This window comes from Thermobia domestica, chromosome 15, assembly GCF_964235325.1.
Source record: "Thermobia domestica chromosome 15, izTheDome1.hap1.1, whole genome shotgun sequence".
Classification (NCBI taxonomy): Eukaryota; Metazoa; Arthropoda; class Insecta; order Zygentoma; family Lepismatidae; genus Thermobia; species Thermobia domestica.
Genome location: NC_137468.1, coordinates 106,522,863 through 106,549,611, shown reverse-complemented (window position 1 = coordinate 106,549,611; position 26,749 = coordinate 106,522,863). Strand labels below are relative to the sequence as shown.

The 26,749-nt window shown below is 35.2% G+C and overlaps 1 protein-coding gene across 2 annotated transcripts in view; it reads right to left on the bottom strand.

Annotated features, from left to right (window-relative positions):
- Window positions 1–26,511, bottom strand: part of Eaf (ELL-associated factor) — a 41,956-nt gene extending 15,445 nt beyond the window's left edge. The window contains exons 1-4 of one of the 2 annotated variants that reach the window (XM_081740036.1): window positions 26,139–26,511; window positions 16,430–16,655; window positions 10,310–10,664; window positions 1,098–1,221 (exon numbers count right to left, since the gene is read on the bottom strand). In XM_081740036.1, the coding sequence (XP_081596162.1) occupies window positions 1,098–1,221; window positions 10,310–10,664; window positions 16,430–16,655; window positions 26,139–26,271 (838 nt within the window). In that variant the 5' untranslated portion in view covers window positions 26,272–26,511. The remainder of the gene's footprint in view (window positions 1–1,097; window positions 1,222–10,309; window positions 10,665–16,429; window positions 16,656–26,138) is intronic. The other variant, XM_081740037.1, reaches the window with a different exon arrangement.
- Window positions 26,512–26,749: the final 238 nt, after the last annotated feature.

Genomic DNA, 26,749 nt, shown 5'->3' with positions numbered 1-26,749 from the left:
CTTCCTATATCAAGTATTATAGGATCATTTGGTGACTCTTGTTATCTGACTTCAAGACATGCAGAAATGTAAAGTTTAGATTAGGGTCATCAACTGAAATTTAAAAAAAAGCGTTTCTTTGTAAGCGATTAGAAGGCCGAAAGCTGTAGAATTCCTTAAAAGCGCCGATGTCAAATTAAACATGCTCACTTGTTCTTTTACGGCACTCCAGAATCGCGCATTTATATCTCCAACAACTGCATTAGCTCACTTCTAAAATATGGTGACAATACATGAACTGAAGTGTATGCTATTTTTATCTTTCAGTTTAAGTTGGAAGTCCCACTAAGGCTAAGGGAGATGATGACGATAAACGAAATCGTAGAATGAAGAAAGCGAGAGGAAACGGAAGAATCCCAGAATACTAAAACTGTGTTTATGCGTGAATAAAGATTACTTAGGAAGAGTTAAGATTGAACTGGGGAATCCAAGCACCAGATATGAGCGTTTTACCACTGAGCCACGCTGCCCCCACAGTTCACAATTTTCGGAAAATTCACACCTAAATGTAGTACACATTTAAATTCATACACACGGTTTTGGAATTCACTCCTTCACCCATTCACTCGACACAAAACCGGTTTTTGTCCAAAATAGAGCACTGTTCCGAATGTAGAGCAAAGCATAATTTACAAGAATGCGGCACATTTTTTCATTGCTATTTTCTACACAACCTAAATCGTAAATATAGAAAGTTTACTGAAAAGTTTTGAACATTCGAACTCCTGACATATTATTTCCGTTTATATTACTAAATGAGAAGATCAAGCGTAATCTATATTGTCAGAATTGCAAATCAGAGTCTATCAGATTGACACGCTTTTTTTCACTGATTACTCACTTCCAGGCTGTCAAATGGTAAAACTGTTAGATTTGTGGAAATTCGTTGCTACAAGATCAAGAATTTTGATTCTAAGAGAACTTATAGATCGACACTGATACAAAATGTACATTTTAATATATTTTAATCTTCCCTTAAGTTACATTCTGTAAAATGGCATGCTCTTGCTGTTGTATCTGAAATTCTTCAAGTAGAAAAATTACACAGAAATACGCACCAATCTTACCATTTACGTTTCTTCTGCTATCTTGGTCAGCCTCGCTCTCACTATCACTTGAACTGCTTTCACTATTCGAGTTACTATCACTAGAAGATTCTGACAGAACACCCAATGTTGACTCCTGGAAAAACGAAACATACTAATTGTAACAGGCAACATAACACAAATACTGGACACTAAATCACCAACAGAAAAGAGTATTCTCATGAAAAAAAAAAAAAAAAAAAATCTTTCAACCTTTCATTATAGCGTATCACGATCATGCCCCTTAAGCTAAGAAAAAGGATTGTTAAGGCAAGTGAGTGATGATTGAAAAACTGGTGGAATGAGATTCAAGGAGCAGATGGGAGCACCTCCGAAAAAACCCACGGACTCGGTGTTTGTCCAACACAAGTCCCACTTGACGCGAGCTACGATCGAACCAGAGATCCTACACACCAGAAGAACGTCTTACCACTGAATCACAGCGGCCCCACAGAGGAATACTCTCGTATTCATGTATGAAATTACTCCTGTAAAACACTTAGCTTCTATTTACTATAGGAAGTCAGCGTGCTTTATATCAGAGAACTATTAACTACCATGTGCAAGTTGTCATAAACTATAAACAACAAATTCCATGTTCACTACTTTTTTCTTTTTTCTTTTTAACAATCACTCAGAATTACTCCCATACCATTGCGAGCATCTTTCTCATTATCTGAATAAAATACCCAGTGTTCTTCGATTTGCAATTCCACATTATCTTCCTACTTCACAAATTAATACCGAAACTAGAAAATAATTTTTTCCTCTTCTTTAAGATATCCTAAATTTCTTTCTTGAAACATGGTACTATATTTTGATTCTAATTCTTTTGACTTATTTTTGCTTACTATATTCCCACTGAGCTATCTTTCTGACATTGTACAGTATTTACCATCTCGTTCAGTAGTCTTTCCTAAAATACACTCATTCCCTGATTCCCAAACGGAAGGAACAGAAAAGAATATATTACCACTGGAATCTTTTGCCCTACGTAAGACTCGTCGAAAACATCCTTTCGTCAGACTGAGGAAAAATAGTGTCGTAATTTCACGTCCCACTTCAACTTCTTAATATCCAGTTTTTCATATACCATTTGAATTACAGGAAAGAGAAATTACCCTATTTCTGCTTCACTTGCTTAGTGATTCCTCCTAGTTATGTGATCGATTACAGTTTATGGAACGTCTGCAGTGAGGCTACGCCCCCGTCACGATTATGTCAATGGCCGGTATATGTACATTAAAAAATTCAAAACAGAACTTCTAAACAAGTGCAATTCAAATATAAATTAGACAAAATAAGAGATTTAATACTATAAAATTGAGAGAAACGTGAAAAGGTGAAAGGAATAAATAACAAAATATATCACACACAAATAACTCAAAAAAAGAGCAATATTTGTTACACACACCAGAAAAAAAATGAAAAAGCAAAACATCAGACAATGTTAACAATTCCAACACACGAATAAAAGTGAGAGTACGATACCAAAGACCGCATTATCCCCCAAAACTTTCTAAACGTTCTGAGTATTCTGGACATTTTACAAGAAGTGCCGAATACTTAGTGTATAGGAATGTGCGAGATGAATGTTTGATACGCAAACGTGTCAGAATAAGTTAATCTCGGTTATTATAGGGGAGCCACCAAGAGAAGGTCTCTGACAGCTCGCATCGGTGTTGCCACTACTCCACGTGTCAAGGCTTTTTTCGGTGCATCTGTAATGGACATTTAATTAATGGTGTAAGACAGAGTAACCGTGGTCAGTAACACTAACAGCAAAGTAGGGGCTACGTTTTCCCTCCGCATATGGTGAGAAACTTCAAGGATCATCTCTTGCTGGCCCTGCTATAGTACGCAACATTTACCAATTACACAAAATAGATTTTACTAAGTGGAGCTTATTTTCGTTGACCTGATTCCAGTCCACTTGTCAGTGGGAGTGCATCCGTTGGACAAAATAGCTATGGAGATCCAAGCAAAAGAGAAAGAAAGAAAGAAAGGAAAGAGAGAGAGAGAGAGAGAGAGAGAGAAGGAGGGAGGGAGCGAGCGCTTCAGTGCAACCAGTGCCAAGGCAGCATTCTTGGCTGCTATGTCGACACGCTTATTTCAGCGAATACTGACATGTTCCGGTGCCAAGCAGACAACGATGACACAGATTTGTTGCTGTTAACTCACTGCATTTCACAAGAATGTTATGTACAAGAGTGTTTCTGCAGACTGATACCAACACTTTGTTTATTAGAGCACAATAGCACATGACGCACAGTGGGCTGAAATCCCAAAGCTGGTCAAAATATGAAAACGTTGTTCAATTTGCATATTCGAGCTCGCTAATAACGATTATGAGGTCAACTAAAAAATTCAACATAGGGGATCCAATACGGTAGGCAAAATGTTTTTAAAACTTCTCCAAATAGACTGAAAACTAGTTTTATATGTTTGAGGTCGTTGTTAACGATTATAAAGTCAGAATGTCAACATTCAAAATAGTTATGAAGTAAACTGCAATTTAACAAAATATAACACACACACATATTATATATATATATATATATATATATATATATATTATTATTATTATTATTATTATTATTATTATTATTATAGTTTTAAATTACTAATAATTGTTAACAATTTGTATTCTGAACATCTATTGGGAAACATGTGCATAAATTTTGCAAGTGCACAGCTGTTTTTTGTGAATTCCGTTAACTTATAGTATTGCATATGTCGTAAAATCAATATGTCGATAGAATTATGCAAAATTCAAAACTGTTTTCTACATTAATCTATTTATTTTCTTACTTCTTCTTTATTTTTCGTTAACTTTAATGATAATTTATGATAACTTTGTTTTCTCAGCTTAAATGATCTAAATGTCAATTCAACATATCTTTATCTATTTTATCCATTTTGAAAATCCAAAAGCTTTTGAAAATTAACGAAGTTATGATACTTTAAATCATCACTTTTTTTTTAAAACATTAACGTTTACTAAATCTAAACCGGTCAAACGGCACTTTTCAAATGACTACCTGCTCTGCAGGATAACAAAAGGACGGATGTTTTAATGAAATTTACTACTTCAAACATTCTATTATATGATCCAAGACCTAAAAAGTCGCAAATCGAAACTTTGTTTTTTGACTTTTGACCAGCTCTTTGGGATTTCAGCTCATAGTGCGACGCAAGGGAAGCTGAAGCGCATAAAGACGTATGAGAATAATGACGTAAATATCTACTGCCAGAGGCTATACAGCACGAGGTGCCTTCCATTTCAATTCAGGCAGAGCATGTACCATCACCATCTCAGATATTGTTGAAACTTTTTTTTATAGCAACTAGACATGTTTTTAAGAGACCCATATTTTTTGTTTTGTCGAAAAAAATTTCCCGCCAAGTAATGGGACATCAAAGACAGGGAGTACAATTTATGAATTGTAGAAGACATGGAAAATGGTCAACTTCGGAGCCTCACCATTCGGCTATGGAGACAGGTAGACTAATAATTCTTGTTGTGGTATGTACATAGGGATATAAATAAACTATATTTTATTATAGTTTGGTTTGCGCATGCGTATCTTTTTGTACATAAATTAACAAATGAACGTCAATTTATCTGAAAAGTCGAAGTTTCCGAACTTTTTTCGAGCACTTCCGGTTCGAATTTTACAATTCTGTTTTCGCGGTTGGTAAGACCTGGTTATTCGCTTTCCGAAAAAAATTTGTATCGCTTCTGTGTGCAACCGTTTTGTCGCAAAAAATTCGAGAAATTGTAAAATTTTGAAAAATCGCCATTTTTGGGCGCCATTTTCTCCAAAACACCATCTTTTAAAATTCTGAAATTTTGACAGATGGTTCAACTCTACATGAATAATAAACACACCAAATACCATTCTCGACCAATGCTTCATGAATTAACTGCAGCCTTTTAAAGTTAGCGAAGTTTCGTTAACTTTGATGTCACAGTTAGTAACACTGGGAACAATAAAAGTGCAATGATATGATGATGTTTATGGTTCACATTCATTAAATGAAGAATAAAAGGTTTTCTTGACTGTTTTTTCATTATTTTGATCAAGAAGGTTCTCTGAAATAGTAAAATGAGCCTCCCCCTACTCCTCCGTTTTCTTAAACCGAAATAATCTGAGGTGGAAATTACGATTACGAAACACACAAATTTTAAGTTTACTTCAAATGGCCATCCAATAAATTCTGATGATCTACAAAAAGCCTGAACTATTACCTCAGTGATGATTTGGAATGCTCCAGACAAAGTCTCAATTAAGTGCGATCTCATTACAGTGACCGAAAAAGGACAAAAAGTTTAAAAAATCGAAATGTTTTCTTACGCGTTTCAAAGAAATTTACTGACTTTTTAAACAGAACAATCCCAACATAAGAATGGGTCACTCGGAATTTTATAGTATTCGACTAAAGTGGGTTAGTCCGCAACCTGCGAGGGAAGTGTGTATGTGTGAGTATGTGTATTGTGCAAATTTTAAGTTAGCTGCTACTGCGTTGCTACAAATCAAAGGTGCAGCCTGTACTGAAGCTGTCATGAATGACCTATTTTCTTTAGTAGTATGATCCGTAGAAAATGACAACTGTCTTCTTCAAGAATGTGGTGAATGTCCTGGAATGGAAGGAATAAGTGTGGAGTCTTTAATTATTGATCCTGATGAAAATGAAAGTGTTACGTATGCCATATGGGAAAACAATCTTGTTAAAAAGCTGTGCCACTTTCTGTTTTCGTATCGTGCAATGCTTGTTTAACTGTAAGAATTGTAATTCATGACTGCATCAAGAAAATCCAAAGAGAATTAATTGCTACCAAAAAGCACCATATAAAATTTTAAAATACAAATTCTATTTTCCTTCATGTGGACTTCGCTGAAAACTGGACTGTTATTCTGCAAAGTGAAATTCAGAGTTATCACCGGAATATGAAACAACTGACAGTTTTGTTGTAATAAACGACGATAAAACACACGATTCGGCTCATATACTCATAGCCATAGACAAGATTCTAAAAATACTCGAAGAAAAGCGAAAATATATTTAATAGAAAAAGGTTTGAATACGAGAAAATAAGTGTCTACAATTTCCCAAACCGTGTCAGTGATTTCTGATGGTGCTGCATCCCACTTTAAAAATCGCTTTCAGATGTTCGAGATGCAGACAGGTCCGATAAAGCAGTGGTTTGGCAGTGAAATCGGCCATGCAAGGCTCTCTGCGACGGTACTGAGGTGGAGGGGAGGTGTAAAGAATGTGGCAACGCGGGATAACCTTAGGTAAATACAGATACACAGTATTAAAACCGCGGAAGAAAAAAAATGAAATGAAATCTTTAAGTTTTACGTCCCACGTTTATGCCGGTTAGGCTAAAGGAGACGGTGATTATGAGAAATGAAAAATGGTGGAATGCAGAAAGTGGGAGGAAACGGATAACCCCGAGAAAACAAACGAGCACGGTGTTTATCCACCACAAAGCCCACACGGCGCAATCTGGAATCGAACCAGGGACCCCAAGCACCGGAGGTGAACGCTCTACCACTGAGCCACCGTGCCCCCACTAAAACCACAGAAGAATTCGTGAGTATAGGTAAGTACAAACTCCGGGTATTACTCTCGTTTTGTTGCCTGGAATTAAATTCGACGACTTCCGGAAGAAAAAAAGGGAAAGTATGCGACCGGTAACTGGTATTCAACGAAGTCATCTTTGGTTTTCGGAAAATGGCGAAGTTTTTATGGCAGTAACGGGTCACCATGAACTAACTTTATGCTTTCCCCAAAATCGCACTTCTGCAATTCAAAGTGTAGATTTAAGAAATCTGCAAAAAGGAACTTTTGTTACATACATATATGTATGATAACCAGTGGTGCGCAGCAGAAATATTATGAATAAATCATGAGTTACGTGAAGTTGAAGTGCTGTTTATGCTTCCACATGGACCTTCAGCATTTGTGACTATCGACAATGTGCTACACAGGGGCGGATCCAGGACGGACTTCTGGAAGGGGGGGGAGGGTGATACTACTACTTAGAGCAACGAGCTCCAAACTCTGAGATCGGTTTCATTTATATATAAAATAAAAAAGTTTCTTCCCCCTAGATCCACTCCTGGACGAGTTGTGAGTGAGCCAACACCTATTGGAGCACCTGCACGGTTACATGCTATTAGCGAAGAAAACACCAATCAAGTAAATGACTGGTCCATGTAAAAAATTAAAAAATAAAAAAAAATCAGTGAAATTTTGTTTCCGAAGACCATTTTAAGTAAGTGAACTTGAAATTTGTGCGTTTCGTAATCGTAATTTCCACCTCAGTTTATTTCGGTTTAAGAAAACGGAGGAGTAGGGGGAGGCTCATTTTACTATCTCAGAGAACCTTCTTGATCAAAATAATGAAAAAACAGTCAAGAAAACCTTTTATTCTTCATTTAATGAATGTGAACCATAAACATCAGCAAATCATTGCACTTTTACTGTTCCCAGTGTTGCTAACTGTAACATCAAAGTTAACGAAACTTCGCTAACTTAAAAAGGCTGCAGTTAATTCATGAAGCATTGGTCGAGAATGGCATTTGGTGTGTTTATTATTCATGTAAAGTTGAACCATCTGACAAAATTTCAGAATTTTAAAAGATCGTGTTTTCGAGAAAATGGCGCCCAAAAATGGCGATTTTTCAAAATTTTACAATTTCTCGAATTTTTTGCGACGAAACGGTTGCACACAAAAGCGATACAATTTTTTTTTTTTTTTTCGAAAAGCGGGTAGCTAGGTCTTACCAACTGCGAAAACAGAATTTTAAAATTCGAACCGGAAGTGCTCGAAAAAAATTCGCAAACTTCGACTTTTCAGATAAATTGACGTTCATTTGTTAATTTATGCACAAAAAGATACGCATGCGCAAACCAAACTATAATAAAATATAGTTTATTTATATCCCTATGTACATACCACAACAAGAATTATTAGTCTACCTGTCTCCATAGCCGAATGGCGAGGCTCCAAAGTTGACCATTTTCCATGTCTTCTACAATTCATAAATTGTACTCCGTCTTTCATGGCCTATTACTTGGCGGGAAATTTTTTTTTTGACAAAACAAAAAATATGGATCTCTTAAAAACATGTCTAGTTGCTATAAAAAAAAGTTTCAACAATATCTGAGATGGTGATGGTACAATTTTTTATTTTTTTGCCTGAATTGAAATGGAAGGAACCAAGAAAGTGCTCTATATTTGTTCCTTTAATTGCATATTTTCCTCCTCGCTGGGAATATCGTCAGGAATGATTTTCTACTGCGTCACTGGATCCTAAGCTTTACATTTCCTACTGTACTTTAAATTCCTTATAGAAAACAACTTACAAAGAGTATTTCGTAAACTTTATTTCGATTTTTAATTACCCCTAATGATTGTAACTGTATTTAACAGCCCACTTGCTATTTATATGAAAAGACTATTGTCCAAATTAACAATGTGGAATCCCACCATGTCTTCTAATTTTGTTGTTCTAATGTGATTGCACTAAATTCACTTTTTGTGGTTGTTCTGAACACAACTGTCCAATAGCAGATTTAACACTGAAAATGTATTCTTGGTACGGTTAACCGACTGTAGGAAACTACTTCTCGCTATCTATTAGCGTTTTTGCTCTATAGTAATTAACGTAGAAACCGGAAATGGTTGATTTCTATCATTTTGGGTTAGAATAGCACATCTATCAACGAACTCTGTTCCTAACTTCTGACCCATCTACATCCTAACCAAATTTGGTGGTGATCCATCAAGTGGTTCTTAAGATTTATTTTATCCCGGACACATGGCAAATATACAGAGTGACACAGAATAACGGGAATTTTTGAAATGCATGAGCAGGTGGCAGCACTGCGGGACAGTGAGCTTGAGCAAGTAAATACTTAGTCATTTTAGTAACAATGGCTCCTTAATGTTGTACGCAAGTCTGTTTCACGGTGCCCACGGCGTTCAATTCGTAAGTACGCAGCTGCGGTTGAAATGTCCCGGGAGAATATTCGCAGAATTCTTCATTTAGATTTGAAATTTCATCCATACAAGCTGCAAATTGTGCAACAACTGAAGGAAAACGATTACCTGTTGCGATTAAAATCCTGTCAACAAATGACAACAAACATAAACAATGATGAAGTTCTAAGCAAGTTGAGGACGGCATCTAAAGGGCGTTATTCTTAAGAAGTGATAAATTCCATGGATGGCAAATTTTAAGGTTTCTACTACGATGAATTAAATGTTTTTGTACCATCACTCTTCATTTTATTGGATTGTTAAAAAATTCCTTTTTTTGTCACCCTGTATAAAGGAGTTTTAGTAAACCAAACTCCTTAAAAAGAAATAAATTCTTCTTTAGTATATTTAACCAACAAACGAATGATAACTATAAGTGAACGATTCGAAATAATTGGCAGAATGACGAAACTGGGAGATAATAGAACTCCAACAAAACTTAACGATACGTCTACAAGATGATATATGATCGACTCAGGATCCTCAGAGTGAGGGTTTAAAAGGATTATACATATAATGGTATTTTTATCTTCAGGAAACACAAATAATGTGTGATTGTTTGATTTAACGTCCTTTCTCAGTATCAGGACAGTGAGATGGGACCTCCTGTTTTAAGAAGGCCCTGAACCATTACTCGGATTTATATCAGAGTCAAATACCCCACAACTGCAATTGACCCCGGGACCACTCATACATAAGGTACATATGTTAGCTGTTCGGTCACGAACAGGTACATATATTGCGAAGAATAAGTAAGCAAAATGGCAAGCCAATTGTTCTACAGGTATAGAAATCATGGATTTTCACTGAATGAAACAAACTTTGTCGCCCGAAGCATATCAGTTTAAAAAGCGCTCACACCTTTCTGTTTCGCTATAATGTATTTTTATTTTCCACTTGATGACACACAGCTAAACATACTTAATTTGATTGCGTGTATATATGAGCTATTACACCATAACATGGGCAATTCACCACGAACCTTACTATTTTCTGGAAATGAAGCGTGACCAACTTCGCTGTTTCACTATACACGAGAACTGGGATATGAACTTCCAGCTATATACTTGATAGTACTAAACTAATTTTAGGAAAAAAAAAAAAAAAAACGAATTATGAGTATACATACCTGAAGTCCAAAGTCTATCTCCCTAGAATCTTGGACCACTGGTTCAGGATCATCCAAACTAATAATGGGTAAACTTCCTGGCGGCAGGGAAGACACGGAAGGTGACTTTTGACTGTTCGGACTCTTGGTTGGATGGTGGCTTGGGGAAGGCTTTTGACTTGATGGACTTCGACTGGGATACGTCGGAGATCTATGAACAGGAGATGCATGCAAAGGTGAATGTCTTGGAACCATTGGGGAATACGATGGCCTTGAAGGTGGATGCGATGGTGATGATTTCTGGTGTGGAGAAGGTTTCTTCGAGGGGCCATCAACTGGAGTCACCGGCCGAGGGGGGCCCAGTTTGTTTTCAGTTCTGAAACAAAGATTACAAAATAATTCTCAGGACAGAGTGTAAATTACAAAACGTACAAAATATTTAATATTATTCAAAAGTAACGCAAAGTATTTGTAGTGTTATTTTCCCGTGACAAATTCTTTTGTATGTATTTTTTTTTTTTTTTAAATTTTATTTCTGAAAACCACTTTTATAAAAGGTTTAAGAAGAAACAAAAAAGGAAAAGAAAGACAAGAACTTAAGACATTCTACTTAGAACACTAACCACATTTTATGCAGCACTAACTATACCCAATAATATTACTAGGAACAACAATCACACATATCTGACACAACCCTTAAAATACTTTCAATTTTGTTGAAACTAAGTACATGAAATCTTTATATGTAGAAAAATGTAGTCAACACAGCAACGTTTTCACATTTTTACAATACTGTAAAAATATGACTCTAAATAATCGTAAAATTAACTGATTACTATCAACACAATATTGATTGTGTTGGTGACAGACTGCTAAGTAATGTATCAATTATACCAAAATTTCTCCACGATAATGACGTCTCGAAATATTCCAACAAGTGAAATACACACAGTCGTAAAATATCGTCCTTCATTTATTTTTATTTTATTTTTTATTTATTTATTTTTTAAAATATTTTATCTCTAAAAGATAGATCTTTAATTGTTATTTAAACGGGAGTCATTATCTTCCCATTATGTCCAATGAATTGATTTAGATTCGACTGTACACATATTTCAAATGCTTATATGTAGGTCAGGTTATGGGTTTTTGCTTTCGAAAATATGACGCAAAATTTAACCGCACGTAACTATAGAAACCGTACTGTATATTTTTCTCATTTATATAGGTCAAAGTCTTGGTTTACATATATACGGGTTTTTATTTTCAAAAATATGACGCAAAATTTAACCCCACATAACTTGGGAACCCAAAGGCTGCACAATACAGTATTTCACATGCTTGTATCGCAGATCAAAGTCTACCAATATGGCAAGTATAATCCCGATCGGATGAGTTCGACTGAACTCGGACGATATATAGTGTCCTGGACGGAAATATATAATGATTATCAAAATAACAGAATCACCTATACATTGCAACACGGTAGCTCACTGGTAGAGCGCTCATCTCTGACACAGGATCTTTATCATTATCTATTTTAACCTAAAGAGCATAACCGTAGGATGTTAAATTAAAACCTAACACAACTTTAGTCGCTGGATCTAACCACTTACTTAAAAAATTTTACCATTAGCGAAAAAGTTGGTGGTTTATGGAGAAAACCGTAGTTTTGATGAAGAAACAGAACGACTTCCCACCTACCAAGTTTAATTAGCTTTATCATATTTAAAAAATACAAAACTTGTAGTTGGACAGCTCAAGAGAGCAACATACATTGAATAATAAGAGTAATTTTTTAAATGGAATTAAATAGAAATTTTCCTTTGGGTTAATACATTTTTATAGTTTATGACGTACCATCTTTTATTTTGACGGGGATGAAAATAATAAAATATTGAGTGATTCGTTGGGGTTTTTACCTTCATTTCTTTCAACATCACGGCTATATAAAATATGGATCTACAGCTTAGGGTGGAATCTGAACCACAATAACGCATTCAAATTTCAAAACTTTCCCACCAGAAAAAGAACCCGGGACCCGTACACGAAAGGTGCTCGCGATAGTAACAAAACCAGCTGGGAGGTCAACAACATATTGAAAAACAAATGTAATTATGTTCAGTTCAATGAAAACTTTAAAATTTAAATCGAAAGTAAACTTCGTGTACACACTCTGATGTTATTTTGGTTATTCGTTATTCCATGGATGTTTCGGAAAATTGTCATACATATGGATACAAACGCATTCACAAGCGATTGTTAAAATTGTTACCACGCATAACCTAATGTGCTAATGGGAGTAAATTCAGAATATCATTAAGACCTGTAACTTTCTTGTACTCTGAATAGACAGGCCTTATTATCTGTAGCGGACCCTAGACATACTGTGTTTTCTTCTTACTCAGCGACAACTCTTCATTTGACGAGAATCTAATGATAGTCTCATATCTACGTTGCGACTTTGCGAGACGAATGTTCACAACATTGTTCGTGGAACAGCAGAGATTATTACAACTTTACGGACACATCCGGAAACAACATCGAGTTGATGGAAGCTACTCTTAATAAATGCCACCCATCGAGCACCTCCATTAAACTCACAACTATCTTCTTCGGTGACCGCATACTTTCAATGAACTTATGGCCTCCCAGAACACCTGATCTAACAACATTGGCGGCAATTAAGGGGAGGGGGCAAGAGGGGGTAGTTGCCCCCCACTTTTCTAAAGTGACCCCTGAATGTATATAGTTTAATTTGAAAATGTAAAGATTTGTAAGTATTAGTGGTTCATAGAAAAAAATATGCCATATAATATTTGCCGTTGCTTGAGTACGTATTGGTTATTCGTGGAGTTAGGAAAGCTACAGGAATTGCGTTTAAATTGCAATTCAAAGCAATTAATATTGCAATTGCGTATTTCTTTAAATGTCGTAGCATATGCTTGTAGTATTTACTGTCATTTATTTTCTAAGAGTAATAACATACATTTAATGGTATGTGTGGAATTAAAATTATGAGTTATTCATTACTATGATTAATATTATCTTTTCTATTTATTTGTTTTGCAAATTTGTTATTAAATAATCTGATCACACAAATTTCCAGACAGAATTTTAAGACGTTTACGAGCAAGAAATCAAATCTCTTACACTTTCGTTGTTTAAGAGTACAAAGGGCTAGTACCTACTTGCGTTCTCTTGTCAATTTACTTAATAAAATATGAAATACGATGTACGGTATTTTAACTGAAAAATAGTATCGTTTTAGTTATACAATTTTTCGTCAAACAAAGTGTTAGAAACAACCAGAAAAACTACCATTGATATACAAATATTCAGATCGTCTTGCTTCTCCATTTTTAACGTCCAATCGCCGCCACTGCCTATCATCATCTAAATTCTTATGAGTCTACTTGAAAAAATAGTATGTATAGGAATCGTCCATCAATATTGGTTGAACTGCGTGAAAACATCAGGAATGAAATCAACAAAATTCCTGTTCATACATATTAAGAAACGCACAGAAGATGGTGTGATGGGTTCAGTTTACGGAAGGACGTTCCAACATCTGCTGAGACAAAATGAGTCTAATATATTTACTGTAGAACTTTTTGAACACATTTGCAGAAAAATTACAAGTTAAATAATGACAATTTTCAGAATTTTATTTGAAAGTCAAAATCTGGTACATCAGATTTGCTGCAAAGTAATATATCCGATGTACATTCTTATTTATAAAAAGGCTCTTTTTAACAGAAATTTTGTCAGACCTATAAATAAAAATATGACAAACAAATCGGAATTCTCTCTCGCTGCGTAAGATACGTATTTCAAGTCAAATTGTTTTTGTGGAAAAACCCGCGAAAACATTTTCTAAATGAAATTTAAATTGTATAGTTTCTCTTTTCTTTAATCTTTCAAAAATCAAATGTCAGGTGCGTAATTTTCGATATATTATGAATGTGAGGTAGTTTGATAAATCACATGGAAAGAAAGAAAAGAAAAGAAATAATGGTAAAGAAATTTTTAATGTACGGCAGTCAAATATAGCGACACAGAAGACTATCCTGGGACGAAGAGTACTTTGACAACTCCAAAGAAGAAGGAAAAAGTAGATTAATTAATTGGTTAGAGTACGTAGTATAACAAGATATGCTGAGTGAACAAAAAATAAAATAAAGAATAAGAATGGTGAAGCATTTGGAAAGAAAGAAAAAAAAAAAACATTTTGCACGTCTAAGAACAAAGTTCTAAAAAGGAATTAAGAAATAGTGTGAAGTTAGTGACGTGAATACAGCGATTAAAAGCTACTGCAGCCTTCGAAAAGTAGGTTCGAAAAATAATAGAGAAAGCTAAGTGGAAGGAAATATCAATAAGAAAATATCAGTTTGTCTAAAAAATACTGAACCTTTGGAGGTTAAAATTGAGAATACATTTACTGTTATTGCAAAATGACATTATGAAACTACATATACTTTTGTTCGATGACATTCTGCAATTTTTCCGGCAACACCATAATCCCGTCGCTATAAAAATTCCGCGGTTTCTGATAAAAGAAATTGTGACACATGGATTTTATAGGTCTCTTTTGGAACGAACTTACCATTATTCAAAAAGTTCTGCAAAGACCAAAATAAATGGTACTCTAACGGTGCCTGATCCGGGCTATACGTGGATCCCTTAAAACCTTCCAGTCTAATTCTCTGACGTGTCGTGTCCAGTCTCTCAATTTCTGACGTGTCGTTAAAAATGTATGCAGCCTGACGTCAGCGTGGTATAAGACACAATTTCTCTTAACCAGTTCCGGCCGTTTCTTTTGAATTACTAAGTGCACGAGCGCTACTTGTCACCATTACAGATCCGAATCAATTGTTTTGCTCGGCGGCAAAACTCGTGACGCACAATGCACTTTTATTTCCACCAAACGCAGAGGACAACCTTTCTGGTCGTCAGTGTGATCAAACTATAAAGCTTCTTCTTACTTCGACCCCGATCTTTCTTGCACATTGTTATTGTAGATTATCCACTTTTCATCACGCGTGATCAATGGTTTCAGAAATGGCTCGAGTTTATTACGTTTCAGTAGAGATTTGCAGACAGAAATTCGATCGAGTAAATATTTTTGAGTCGGATCATGTGGCACTTAAACGTCGAGCTTCTTTGTGCAATTATTTTTCTACAAATGGTTTAAGATGATGTTTAGTCATTGTTGATGTTACTGCTTACACGCCGGTCTTGCTCATTTTTATCAAAGTATATCCATTTAGCCGTAACTGGCTGCCTATTACAACAATCATCTTGGGCATTGAAATTTTCAGAACGAAAGGGACATCATCTTTTAGCTGTTGGTTTTGATAACGTATATTGCCTATAAATAGCACAAATTTCTTCACGGGACCACGCAGTATTTTTCCCTTTATCGAAATAAAATTGTAAAATGTAGCACAGTTTTGCGTAAAGTTCACTCACCTTGCTTATTTTCTATCTAATTACAAGAATTCCAACACTTTTTGCACATCTACTAGCTTCAACTGTCAAATGATGTTATGTTTAATCCGTTGCGACTCAGATTTCCTGAGACTTAGGACACTAATGTCCCCTCGTGAGCAAAGACTGAATATTTTTAGACAATCTGATATCAGACTGAAATATTTAACTAAAAAGCCCCACAGTTATCCGTTTTAGCAACAAAAAGAGACGCATGATCAATGAAAGTATGATTATTAAAAAAATAGTGGCCTGAGACTGTAGGAAGAAACGGAAGAACTCCAAGAACACAAAAGTATCCCTCGCACTAGAAGTCGCAGTTCCAACACTGAGCCACCATGCGCCCACGGACATATTAGAAAAAGCACCATGGCACTAAAGAAGTTTAAAATAAATTTAAAAAAAAAAAAAAAAGTCATGGAATTGGTAAGCTCACAAAAGATTAATTATATTGTTATACAAAAGGTGTGTTGTTAGAGAAGCCAATTCGGACGTGCTAGTGACCTGTCAACTATACCAGAATATTTAACATGACGTATTATTTAATCACATTTATCCGAGAAACAAAATGATTTACATTTGTACACAGAGACTAAACATACGGAGAGAGTGAACATGAAAGTAGTCTTCTACTTCAACCAATTGCCTTACCTGGTCTTTTTCACCTGAATGTTGCTGGTTAGCTTCTCTAATGTCACTTCTCCAGTGGTATGGTCGATGATTAGAACACATTCTTTCGGGTGGGGTTTATGATTTCCTTTAAAGATGGTGCGAGTTGTTCCTGCACCATCCAAATGAGTTACCGTCACCTGTTGATTCTGCCCAACTTCCAAGGTCGCCATCTTACTGACATCCACACTCGCTGGCTTAAAATCATCTGGAAGTAAAAACATATTTTAATATCTCTGTATATAAAAGAGAAGTTTTGAGTGACTAACTAATTTATCAACGCCCGTCAAACAGCTTAAGCTAGAAACTTCAAATTTGGATAGTACATAAGATGTGTGAAAATACACTAACGAAGGATATTTGCAAACGGCGTGTAGGAAGGGGGGGGGGATAGGGTTAACAATTAATGTATTAGAATGTCCATATCTCGTAATCCATCAATGGTGAGATGTGAAATTTGGTATTTAGACTTCTCATTTAAAATAAATAAAGAAGTGTTTCAGCGTTTTTTTTTTTTTTTGTTTTGTTTTTTTTTTCATATTTCCCATAGAAAGGAAGAAAACAGGAGTGGGGTTGCAATGGTTATAACAAGATAGCCATATCTTGAAGTCCCTTGCAAAGCTGACGGAGGTAACCTTGCATTTAAATGAAGAATTTGTAGGGAATAATTATGTGAAGGGGTTTATAATAATTAAGAACCCGGATTTCTATGTAATAACATTTTTTTTTTCCTTTATGTGCACATACGTGAAATTAAAAAAAAAAAATTAACGAATTACGTCAGTAGGGATATTATAGTCAAGTTTTATATTACCTATTTTACTCAATTTTACATATTCTTAAAGATATAAAATATTCTTTACATTAAACAGTTCTTAAGAGGAAATTCCATAGCATTTTTGGGTTACATGTTAGTGCGATAGATAAAAAGTAAGATTTAAATAGTTTCCACTCGCTTCTCTCTTTCTCTCTCCATTTTCAACTTCCGACAATACACTAACTTAAAAATGGAATTTGCCTTCATTGTACGTACATAGCAATTCTACGATTCGCAGCACCATAACAATTACATCAGGAGTCGACGATGCTTTAGTTTCCAGCTCGCAACAGGGAGTGGCAATCAACACACAGCGAACGAAAAGAACCAACAACAGAAAGCGGCAAGTACTAAGCTGAGTGGTAGTTACCTTTCATTCCTACTTTGTTGTTGTGAGCGTTTTTATTTTTGCAGCCGGCACCAACAAACCCCGACTGAAGCATTGTTAAATCAACCGTAGGATTGGGTATGTATGATTTGTCGGCTTTTAATTTTAAAAGTTGGAGGTTTAAGAGAAGCTTGTCTCAGTATTTAATGCATGTTTCAGCAGAATAGCTACGCCTGCCTCCTCGTTATCTCAGAAGTTGTGGTCTTGGACAGCAGTCTTTTACTACCAACGACAAAGTTGTTTTTGTCGAGTGTGCGATAAAACAATAATAAATACATAAAGTTGGGTGCACCATAAAGTGTCAGAGCAGTATATTCGCACTTCACTTTGTGTAAAAACAAACACTTACGAAGGGAAAAGAAGCAAGTTATATTGACCCAGATGCAAGAGGATTCTTCATTCAGTGAGTTTTACAACGAAATGTGCGACAACGATTGCATCAAACATCCCTCGGAACAAAATTCAAGTACAGAAGTTCCGGAATTTTCTTGAAAAACATTATGTCTTCCAGTTTCCTATAAAGAAGCTGCAGAATAAGTTAGGATACAAGTAGTCAGTTCTTATGTATGAATTTCCGTCGACGAGACAACTGATGCTTTGGGACGGTGTGCAGCTAATTTCATAGTTGGAAAGCTAACTGTTGATTCTCCATTTACACATCTCATTGTATGCGAAGTTCTGGAGCGTACAAATAAAATTCCACCATAGCACGATTTGTGAATACTAGTCTTGAAGTGTTGTATCCGGATCGCGTACACGAGAGAGTTTTTCTTATGACAGTGCATCATAAATGTTAAAAGCTGCTACGGCACTTTAAGTGTTTTATGCCAGTTATTCTAACTTGATCCACTTCACTTGCACAGCACATGTTCTCAAACGCGTCGCTGAGGAGGTGTGAGCCAAGTTTCTGAAGGTCAATCACTTTATTTCTTCCACGAAAAAGGTGTTTATGAGACACGACAACGTGTGCAAGCTTACAAGGAAGAATTGTCAGACATACCACTTCCTCCGGAACCTATTATCATTAGATGGAGCACTTGGATACGGGCAAGTCAGTTATACAACAAACATTTTGAAGAAGTCAAATCTATGTTTGACTTATTTTCGGTGGACTCCACTGTATTGGTACGAACTGCTCAAAATCTCTTTAAAGACCCCAAACTTCCTTGCGATATGACACACACAAATAGCAATTTTGGTTGGATTGCTACAAGCATCAACAAAGTTGAAGCTATTGGGCTTCCTCTCCTGGAAGCCATGGATATATATATGAAAATGGAGAAAAGAAACTGACTGCTATCGTAGAAGATGTGGGTTAAAAAAAAAAATTACGCAGTGACTGAAAGGAACCCAGGTTACAACAGCTTACTGACAGTGAGCCGCATCCTTAATGATGAAACAGTTAACCCTCCTAATCATATTTCTTCCAACCACATTCACCTCCTGAAGTATACTTCGGTTGTGCCTTGCGACCTAGAGAGAACTTTCTCTGCGTACAAGAACACATTGTCTGATCGGCGACAAATATTTACTTCTGAACATTTGGAAATTGTATATAGTGACATAATTCAAGTTAAATAATTGAATAGAGCTTCCTTGCGACTAAGCGCACAGCGTGACACTTTGCCAATCTACGAGGACAAAATTATTATATCAAGAATATGTCACATTAAAGCGACGTAAGATACGTTTCTGCGGTACAGACAGTAGTAGAAACAACTGAACCCATGCTATTGAACCCTATATTAAAAAAAAAAAAAAAAAAAAAAGTAACAAATCCACGACAACAATAACAACTTACGTAGACACACGTTAAATAAAAAGGAAGAAAGGGAATAAAGAAGAACGACAACGAGAGGAAAGTTGGTTGTAAAAAAACAGTAATGACCATTAGTTACTGAAATAAAGCATGGAATCATTATTTTTTAGCCTCTACTTCCCCCTGTTTTGGCCAAGTTCTTTTGGTCTTATTCATGGCAGACGCAACTGCCTCTTACCAATTTGTTCTCTCTCTGCTACTTTTTCTTTTATTTCGTATTTCGTTTCTTTCTTTCTTCTTTTCTTGTTTTGAAACCTCAACAGGATGAGGCGAGGCTTTTTTTTTTTTTTTTTTTTTTGCATGATGCGTTATTAGTTTAAGCCATGCCATTTATTTTCTCACATTATTAATTTATAATTTATTATTTTTATTACAAAAGAAAAAGGAAAACACAAAGTTCGTCATGCAAAGTGGATTCGCACAATTGAGAATAAAAAAGAAACAGGCTGAGAATAGAACAAAGAAACAAATAAATAAACATACAAAAAGAAACAATTATTTAGTACTGACTACTTTTTGATTTCCTGTTTCTCACCATTTTTGTTCAATATTTATTAATTGTTTCTCCCCTGTGTTTTCATTTATCGCATATTCTACTTTATATAAATATAACATAATTTGGACTATAAAACTATTTGGACAGACAAACATTATGTTGACTTATTAATTCTTCACATATCACCCTCTGAACCGCTACTGCTGAGTTAGTTGGCCGATGAAGATCGATGTTCGTTGGAAGTGTGCAAAGAAGGCTCGTCCAATAAAACAAGTACCTCTCCGTCGATACGACTGTGCTTTGTTTTTGGAGGAAATCTGTAACTTCCAATGACTGGATCAGAGATAGGCCTAATGAGACGTCTGTGGAGCAGATCGTTATTTGTATTAGTACTTGATGTATTCGTCGTTAAGAATTCCCTGTGGTGCTTATTTCTGGTCTCTTGTTCTTCCTCCGAAAGCTCGCCAATAGGAAGAATACAAGATGAGACTTCTTCATCCTAGCTCCTCTCTGGGAAAGGCACTTGAAAGTTCACTCACAATTGAAGCATAATCCCTCTTTCCTCTTTGTCTAAGTTTCAGTTAAATGGCCAACGAAAGTTCCTCATGGCTCGTTTCTTCACTCTACGTTTCTTTGACTTTCGGCTGCAGTGACTGAAGAATTTGTGTGGCCTTCCAACATGACTTTGGGATGCACTAGGCTGCAATGTCATGAGGTCAGGGAATTGAAGACTTCCTTCAAGCCAGAAGGAATTATTTTGCAGAAAACGTTCGAGATGTCTTGATGCTGTCTTTCACTTCACTTCAAGTTTGTGACTAAAAGGCCTAAGTGGCGCCTTAATAGATGATAAATCATCATCAGATAATGGGGAGTAGCCAACTGATTGCTCAACATGTGTCAGTAAGGCATCAAATCTCGTCGAACTTGAATTCTGTACCCATATCTCAAATAAAGTGTGATAGGGAATTTGTAGCGCCATTGTAATTAAAAACCAAAATCCTTTAAGTGCGCAAATTTGCGCAACAACTCTTTTCACTTTTAAAAAGTCTGAATTCTCAGCAATAACTTACATACAATTTAACACTGGAATAATGCGGAATAATATACTAAAACTTCAGAACGAACAAAATGATTTGAAACGAAACACTATAATTCAGAACAGACGTAATATGACCACCAATACATGCACACTTTCATTTTGCTGATACACGACTCGTGTGATCCATACTGAACAAGCGAAGTCGCATCACAGATTTTCGAACGCGCACTGCGAAAGCACTGAGCAGATGTTCCGACAAGTTTAGGCTTATCTATGGGCTAAATTAAATAACAGAATTGGAAACAAATGTTTTGATAAACTGTGGTTATTCTATTATTGGAATAAATAGCAGTTATATGTATATTAATAACATGGAAAAATTGATTTTTTCCTCCTAGATCATCAAAATGTCACATTGTGAAGCGGTTAGCGTACGCGCCTTTGGCATGAAAGACCTGGGCTCGATTTCCAGCTGGAGCTCCTGTGGTTCGGATTCTAAAGTTAAGCTGTTAGTCCAGGTCTTATATAACCTCGCTAAAAATAAAATAAAATCAAATAATTGAATATTCAAACAATGCCTGCCAAAGGTAACCTGAATTTCTGTAAGTACTTTTTGAGGGAAAAATGTGGGGAAATGAACACACTTCTGAACATTTTGTTATATATACCTGGTGGTATATATATATATATATATATATATATATATATATATATATATATATATATATATATATATATCGTAACTTTCAAAATATGTCTCTTTACGGAAATCGAATTCAAAATTTTGAAATGAAAATGAAATTTTTGAGTTTTACATCCCACGATTATGCCGGATAAGCTAAAGGAGACGGTGATGATGAGTAATGAATGAAATGGCAGAATGAAGAAAGTGGGAGGAAACTCACGCACACGGTGTTTGTTCACCACAAAGTTCACTTGGCTGGAGCAGGTTCTACCACTGAGCCACCGCGGCCCCAAATTCAAAATTTTGACTTTTTCGAAAAAAATATTCCATAATGTTGTACGTTATCTGAAAGCTCTTTTCATATGCTTTAAAACGACACCTCAACCAGTGTTCTAGGTCTTTTAGGTAAGCTGCAAATACCACTCGAACAAATATCGCTCACGCTTCATATATATATATATATATATATATATATATATATATATATATATATATATTTTTTTTTTTTTTTTGAGAATCTGTAATATTAAAACTGGTTCACAAATTACCTTGAGCTCTCTACTTGTTTTATCCTGGTGATACCAGTAAGAATAAAATCTCCTTGAAGGGTCGTTCTGAAATCTATGGAAATCAACCAATGAAATGACAAATCTGACCTATCTATCTTAGATTTTTGTAAAAATGGGTGCACAGCTTTATTACATTAGGAGATGAAAGTCCCAAATATTACCTCTCTTCTCCTGAAAGTATCCCCATACAGTGTGTTCAAAAATTTCAAAAAAGGGCATTTTTCCGTTACAGTGATTATCAAAAATTGTCATGAAATCAGGGTTGGTAAAAACCAAATTTTTTATTGAAAAAAACGAAAACCCAGTTTTTTTTTTGTTTTTTTTTTTTTTTTTTTGTTTGTTTAAATAATTTGTTCTATGCATTTATATTACGTATGAACAGAAATAAGTTCGTTTCGCTTTGGTGTTACTATGCAGCAAGGGGTTTGTGCTGGAAGGGGTCACATAAGCGTAAAGCGGAATCCAAACTGCTTCTCGGCTTATGCTCGAGAAATATTACTCTCCATTTGGACTCAAAACCGGCACTATTGGCAACAAATGAGATGAGTCCGCCGACTCATTCACGAAGGACTACTGATAAAAATAAGTACTGATCTTGACATACTCGTTAATATAATTATATTAATATAATTCAGAAGGAGAAAAAGATAAAGAGTTGCACAAATGAAACCATTATACAGAATTATATATAAATCTGGAAACTCCCGCCTTAGCCATTGGGAAAATCCTGCTATTACTTTAAATGCAAAGCAATAACGGAAAAATCTCGTTATTGCTTGGCATGTGAAATTTTATGGTCAATATCATAATCAGTACGCTAAAACTGAGGTATTAAATTACAAATTTAGTATGTAGATATCATTCAATTAAATTAAAGCTTAAAGTCCAATCCAAGCTAATGTTGGAAGCTACATAGGCAGTCGATAAATTTTGCCGATTTCTATCAATATATTTAAGCAGCCGTGTTTATATATATATATATATATATATATATATATATATATAAACAATAGGCCCATTCAGGCATACAATTTGGTTTCGTCTCGTATGTTTAGGCTTAACATCCTTATGTAATGCCGAGGTAAGAAGAGGACTTTCGCTTAAAGTGATATACTAACCGCTACTTGGTTTACACTTGAAAGAAGGGTTGTGGTTCGACCGAGAATTAAACATGGGACGCCTTGATTAAAAGGTAAAAGGGAGAGGAAACTCATGCAGATGGTATGATATGTGCTGGATATATTAACGTCACCATGAAGTTCACACGATTTAAAGCATTTTTCGGTTTTTTTTTTTTTTTCTGGTTTAAACTACCTTGCTAAACCAGCAAACCCTGCATGAAATGGTTAATATATGCACTAGACATGGAACAAACACCATTCAAAAGCTTAAAGATTGCTGGTAAGTCTCCCAACTGTGACTTTAATCGGTTCTTATAGGTTCAGTTACTTCCTGGAACTGTTTGTGCGTGAGTCACTTGTTAGAACTGTTCGTGCCTTTGGTGTGACGGCTTAGTTCATATTTTTTCCACTAGATGTCTGTGTAGTCATATGGTAGTTGGTTAGTAGTCACATGTTCTGTGTGCATGTATGTGTGTGCTGCTGTTTGTGGCATGCGGGAGCGCGTAATTGAATTGGTTGAATTGAGTTAGAGAAAACCTATCATAGTTGTGGTCTAAACTGAAGATATTTTCGACGTATTCTAAAAGTGGACGTTTATTGGTTTCTTGTTTGTAATAATAGCAAGTGTGCTCGGTTTAATAAAACGACGTGTGTGCGGAAAGGAACATTTTTCAGTAATGTTGAGTATTGTGCATGTGTTCTTGGTATCTTATTTTTTCGTGTGTGGAATCAGCAGTTATGAGTTCATTATTCATGAGATTTCTCCTATGGCGAAATGGTGAGTGTTTTCTTTTTTTAATTCATATTATTTTTATTCTTGATTTGTTTTGCATTTGAGTATTAGGCAAAGTATTTGGTTTGCTGCTGCTTGTCCTATTGTCTTGTTGAGATGTAATTTTTTTTTTCTTTGTCATGCACTGATTTATGATTAGAGACGAGTGTTTTTTTTTTTTTAATTTTTCCCTTCTTATCTTAGCTTTATAGTAGTGGTGTGATTATTTATTATTATTTTGGATGTTTTTATGGTACTTGAGCGGGGGGGTTGGGGGGCGGTAGCCCCCCATTTAGATCTCAAAATTCATAGTCACCGCTTCACCTGAATTGATGTTTAGTAACATTGTGGCCCTTGTACTTATAGTATAATTCTTAACTTCGTATAGTAACATTGTGGCCCTTGTACTTATAGTATAATTCTTAACATCGTATAGTAACATTGTGGCCCTTGTACTTATAGTATAATTCTTAACATCGTACATTACTTTCACTGTGTTAGTAATTGTAATCGATTCATGTGATCCGGTTCCGGGAGCAGTTCAGGAATGATTCCTAAACTGCTCCGGGAACCGGATCACATGAATCGGTTGAAGTCACAGTTGGAGTCAAAGTAAAAATTTGCCAGATTGCTTTAAAAGTTGTACTATATTGACCAAAAAAAAAACTGTACAATAAAAAAATAATACGACAAAAATTCAAAGAAAAATTTGGATTTTGAATTTCACACAGAAATGTCCCTATCAATTCAGTGCCCAAAATGCTACTTTGTGGTGTTTTAATACACATATGAGTACAATCTGGACAATTTTGAACAAATTCACAGGAACATTTGTATATGAAATTCAAAATACAAATATTTCTTTGAACTTCATTTGAAGTATTTATTTTTTAATATTTCTTTGAAGTATTAATTTTTATGGTACAGGTTTTCTCAAACTTTTAGAGCAATCTTTAAGCTTTTCAATGGTGTTTGTTCCATGTCCCTAGTGCATATATTAACCATTTTATGTCAATTTTTGATAATCACTGTAACGGAAAAAATGTCCTTTTTTTTTGAACGAAATTTTTAGGGCACACTTTCAGGAGGAGAGCGATAATATTTGGGACTTTTTCATCTCCCACTGTAATAAAGCTGAGCACAAATTTTTACAAAAATCTGAGATGATCAAGTCTGATGACTTGTTGATTTGTCATGGAATGTTCCCTATTGATTTGACACAAAATGGCAAAGGGTGAATGACACATTAAAATGAGTATATAATTAAAACTGCAGTTAAAATCGTTAAAAATTGCAGTTAATGCTTAATGACTTGGATAGCAACAGATAACTCTTGGCTACAAATTAGTTCATTTATTTATTTATTATTATTATTATTTTGTAGTCATCTTCTGCGGAACAAACTCACCTAAAAATAATTAGATGCTTTTAATTTGATATTTTTTATGTTTTCAAAATCACCCCTTCAGCCAAGTCTAAAAATGGTAAATGAGCCGCTGAGTCGTTCAAATGAGTCTTATCTTTTCAGTGAGTGAACCGTTCAGTGGTGCTCAGAGATGTTAAATCATTTTACCCATCACTTAATACAGTAATAAAATTTCCTCTTTTCACAGTATAACAATTAAAAATATTTGTTGATTCTACGTCAATACTGGCCAATTGCGCACAGTAATACGAACTACAGACACTTCTCAAAAAATATGTTGATAACATTATTTATAAAACCAATTTAGTACATTATAAATTTCATTGCTCGTAAGTTTGTTACGTCTTCGAAAACTAATATTATTATTGACTAAGAATCATTGTGTTTTAAAATATTAGCCTCATTTCAAAATCGCGAAATATTTTTCGAGCTTTTAATATATTTATTCCGACTACTTTCAAACGGCATTCTGATCTACATTTCTAAAAAAAAATAAATAAAATAAAAAAATGAAAAAGTTTGCTACTTCTCAACATAATGAAACAATACTTTTACTCACATCGAATTGTATGAAAACCTTTCCCCTTGTTACTAAAGCTCGGTCCAAGCTTTAACTCTCGTACTTCTGGCCCTAAGCCCAACTTATCTGCCATACTTTCGCCATTCACTCCATTAAGTTGGCACTTCTGCATATATTCAGCTATCCTATCTCTGCTCACGTCTGTTATATTTATATAAATCCCCACCGTCTCCTTCTATTAAACTGTAACCATTTATGATATGTACGTAACATGAATAACAAACACTGTCATTGTACTTAGTTATACTAGGCAGGCAAAGGAAGAAATTAAATATTATCCCATAAAAGCAAATTAAACACACTTCATCTCCCTTGACCTAAATCAACTACAAAACAAAACACTGTTCAGCAATGTTGCTCATTCCTAAATGAAAATACATTCTTAATTGTTCAGGAAACATTTACAAACTGTTTATAAATCTACGGGCCCCATTCAGTAGGCCTAACTGTTTGGATCAAAACGACGCAAAATCTGAGATTTAGTTTGCGATAATAGGCATAGCAGTTATACTTTACTTTAAATTTCTTCCGTGCGTTACATTTCGCAAATTTTACGAAGGCTGGTACCGTACGAATGTCTCCCTATGTCA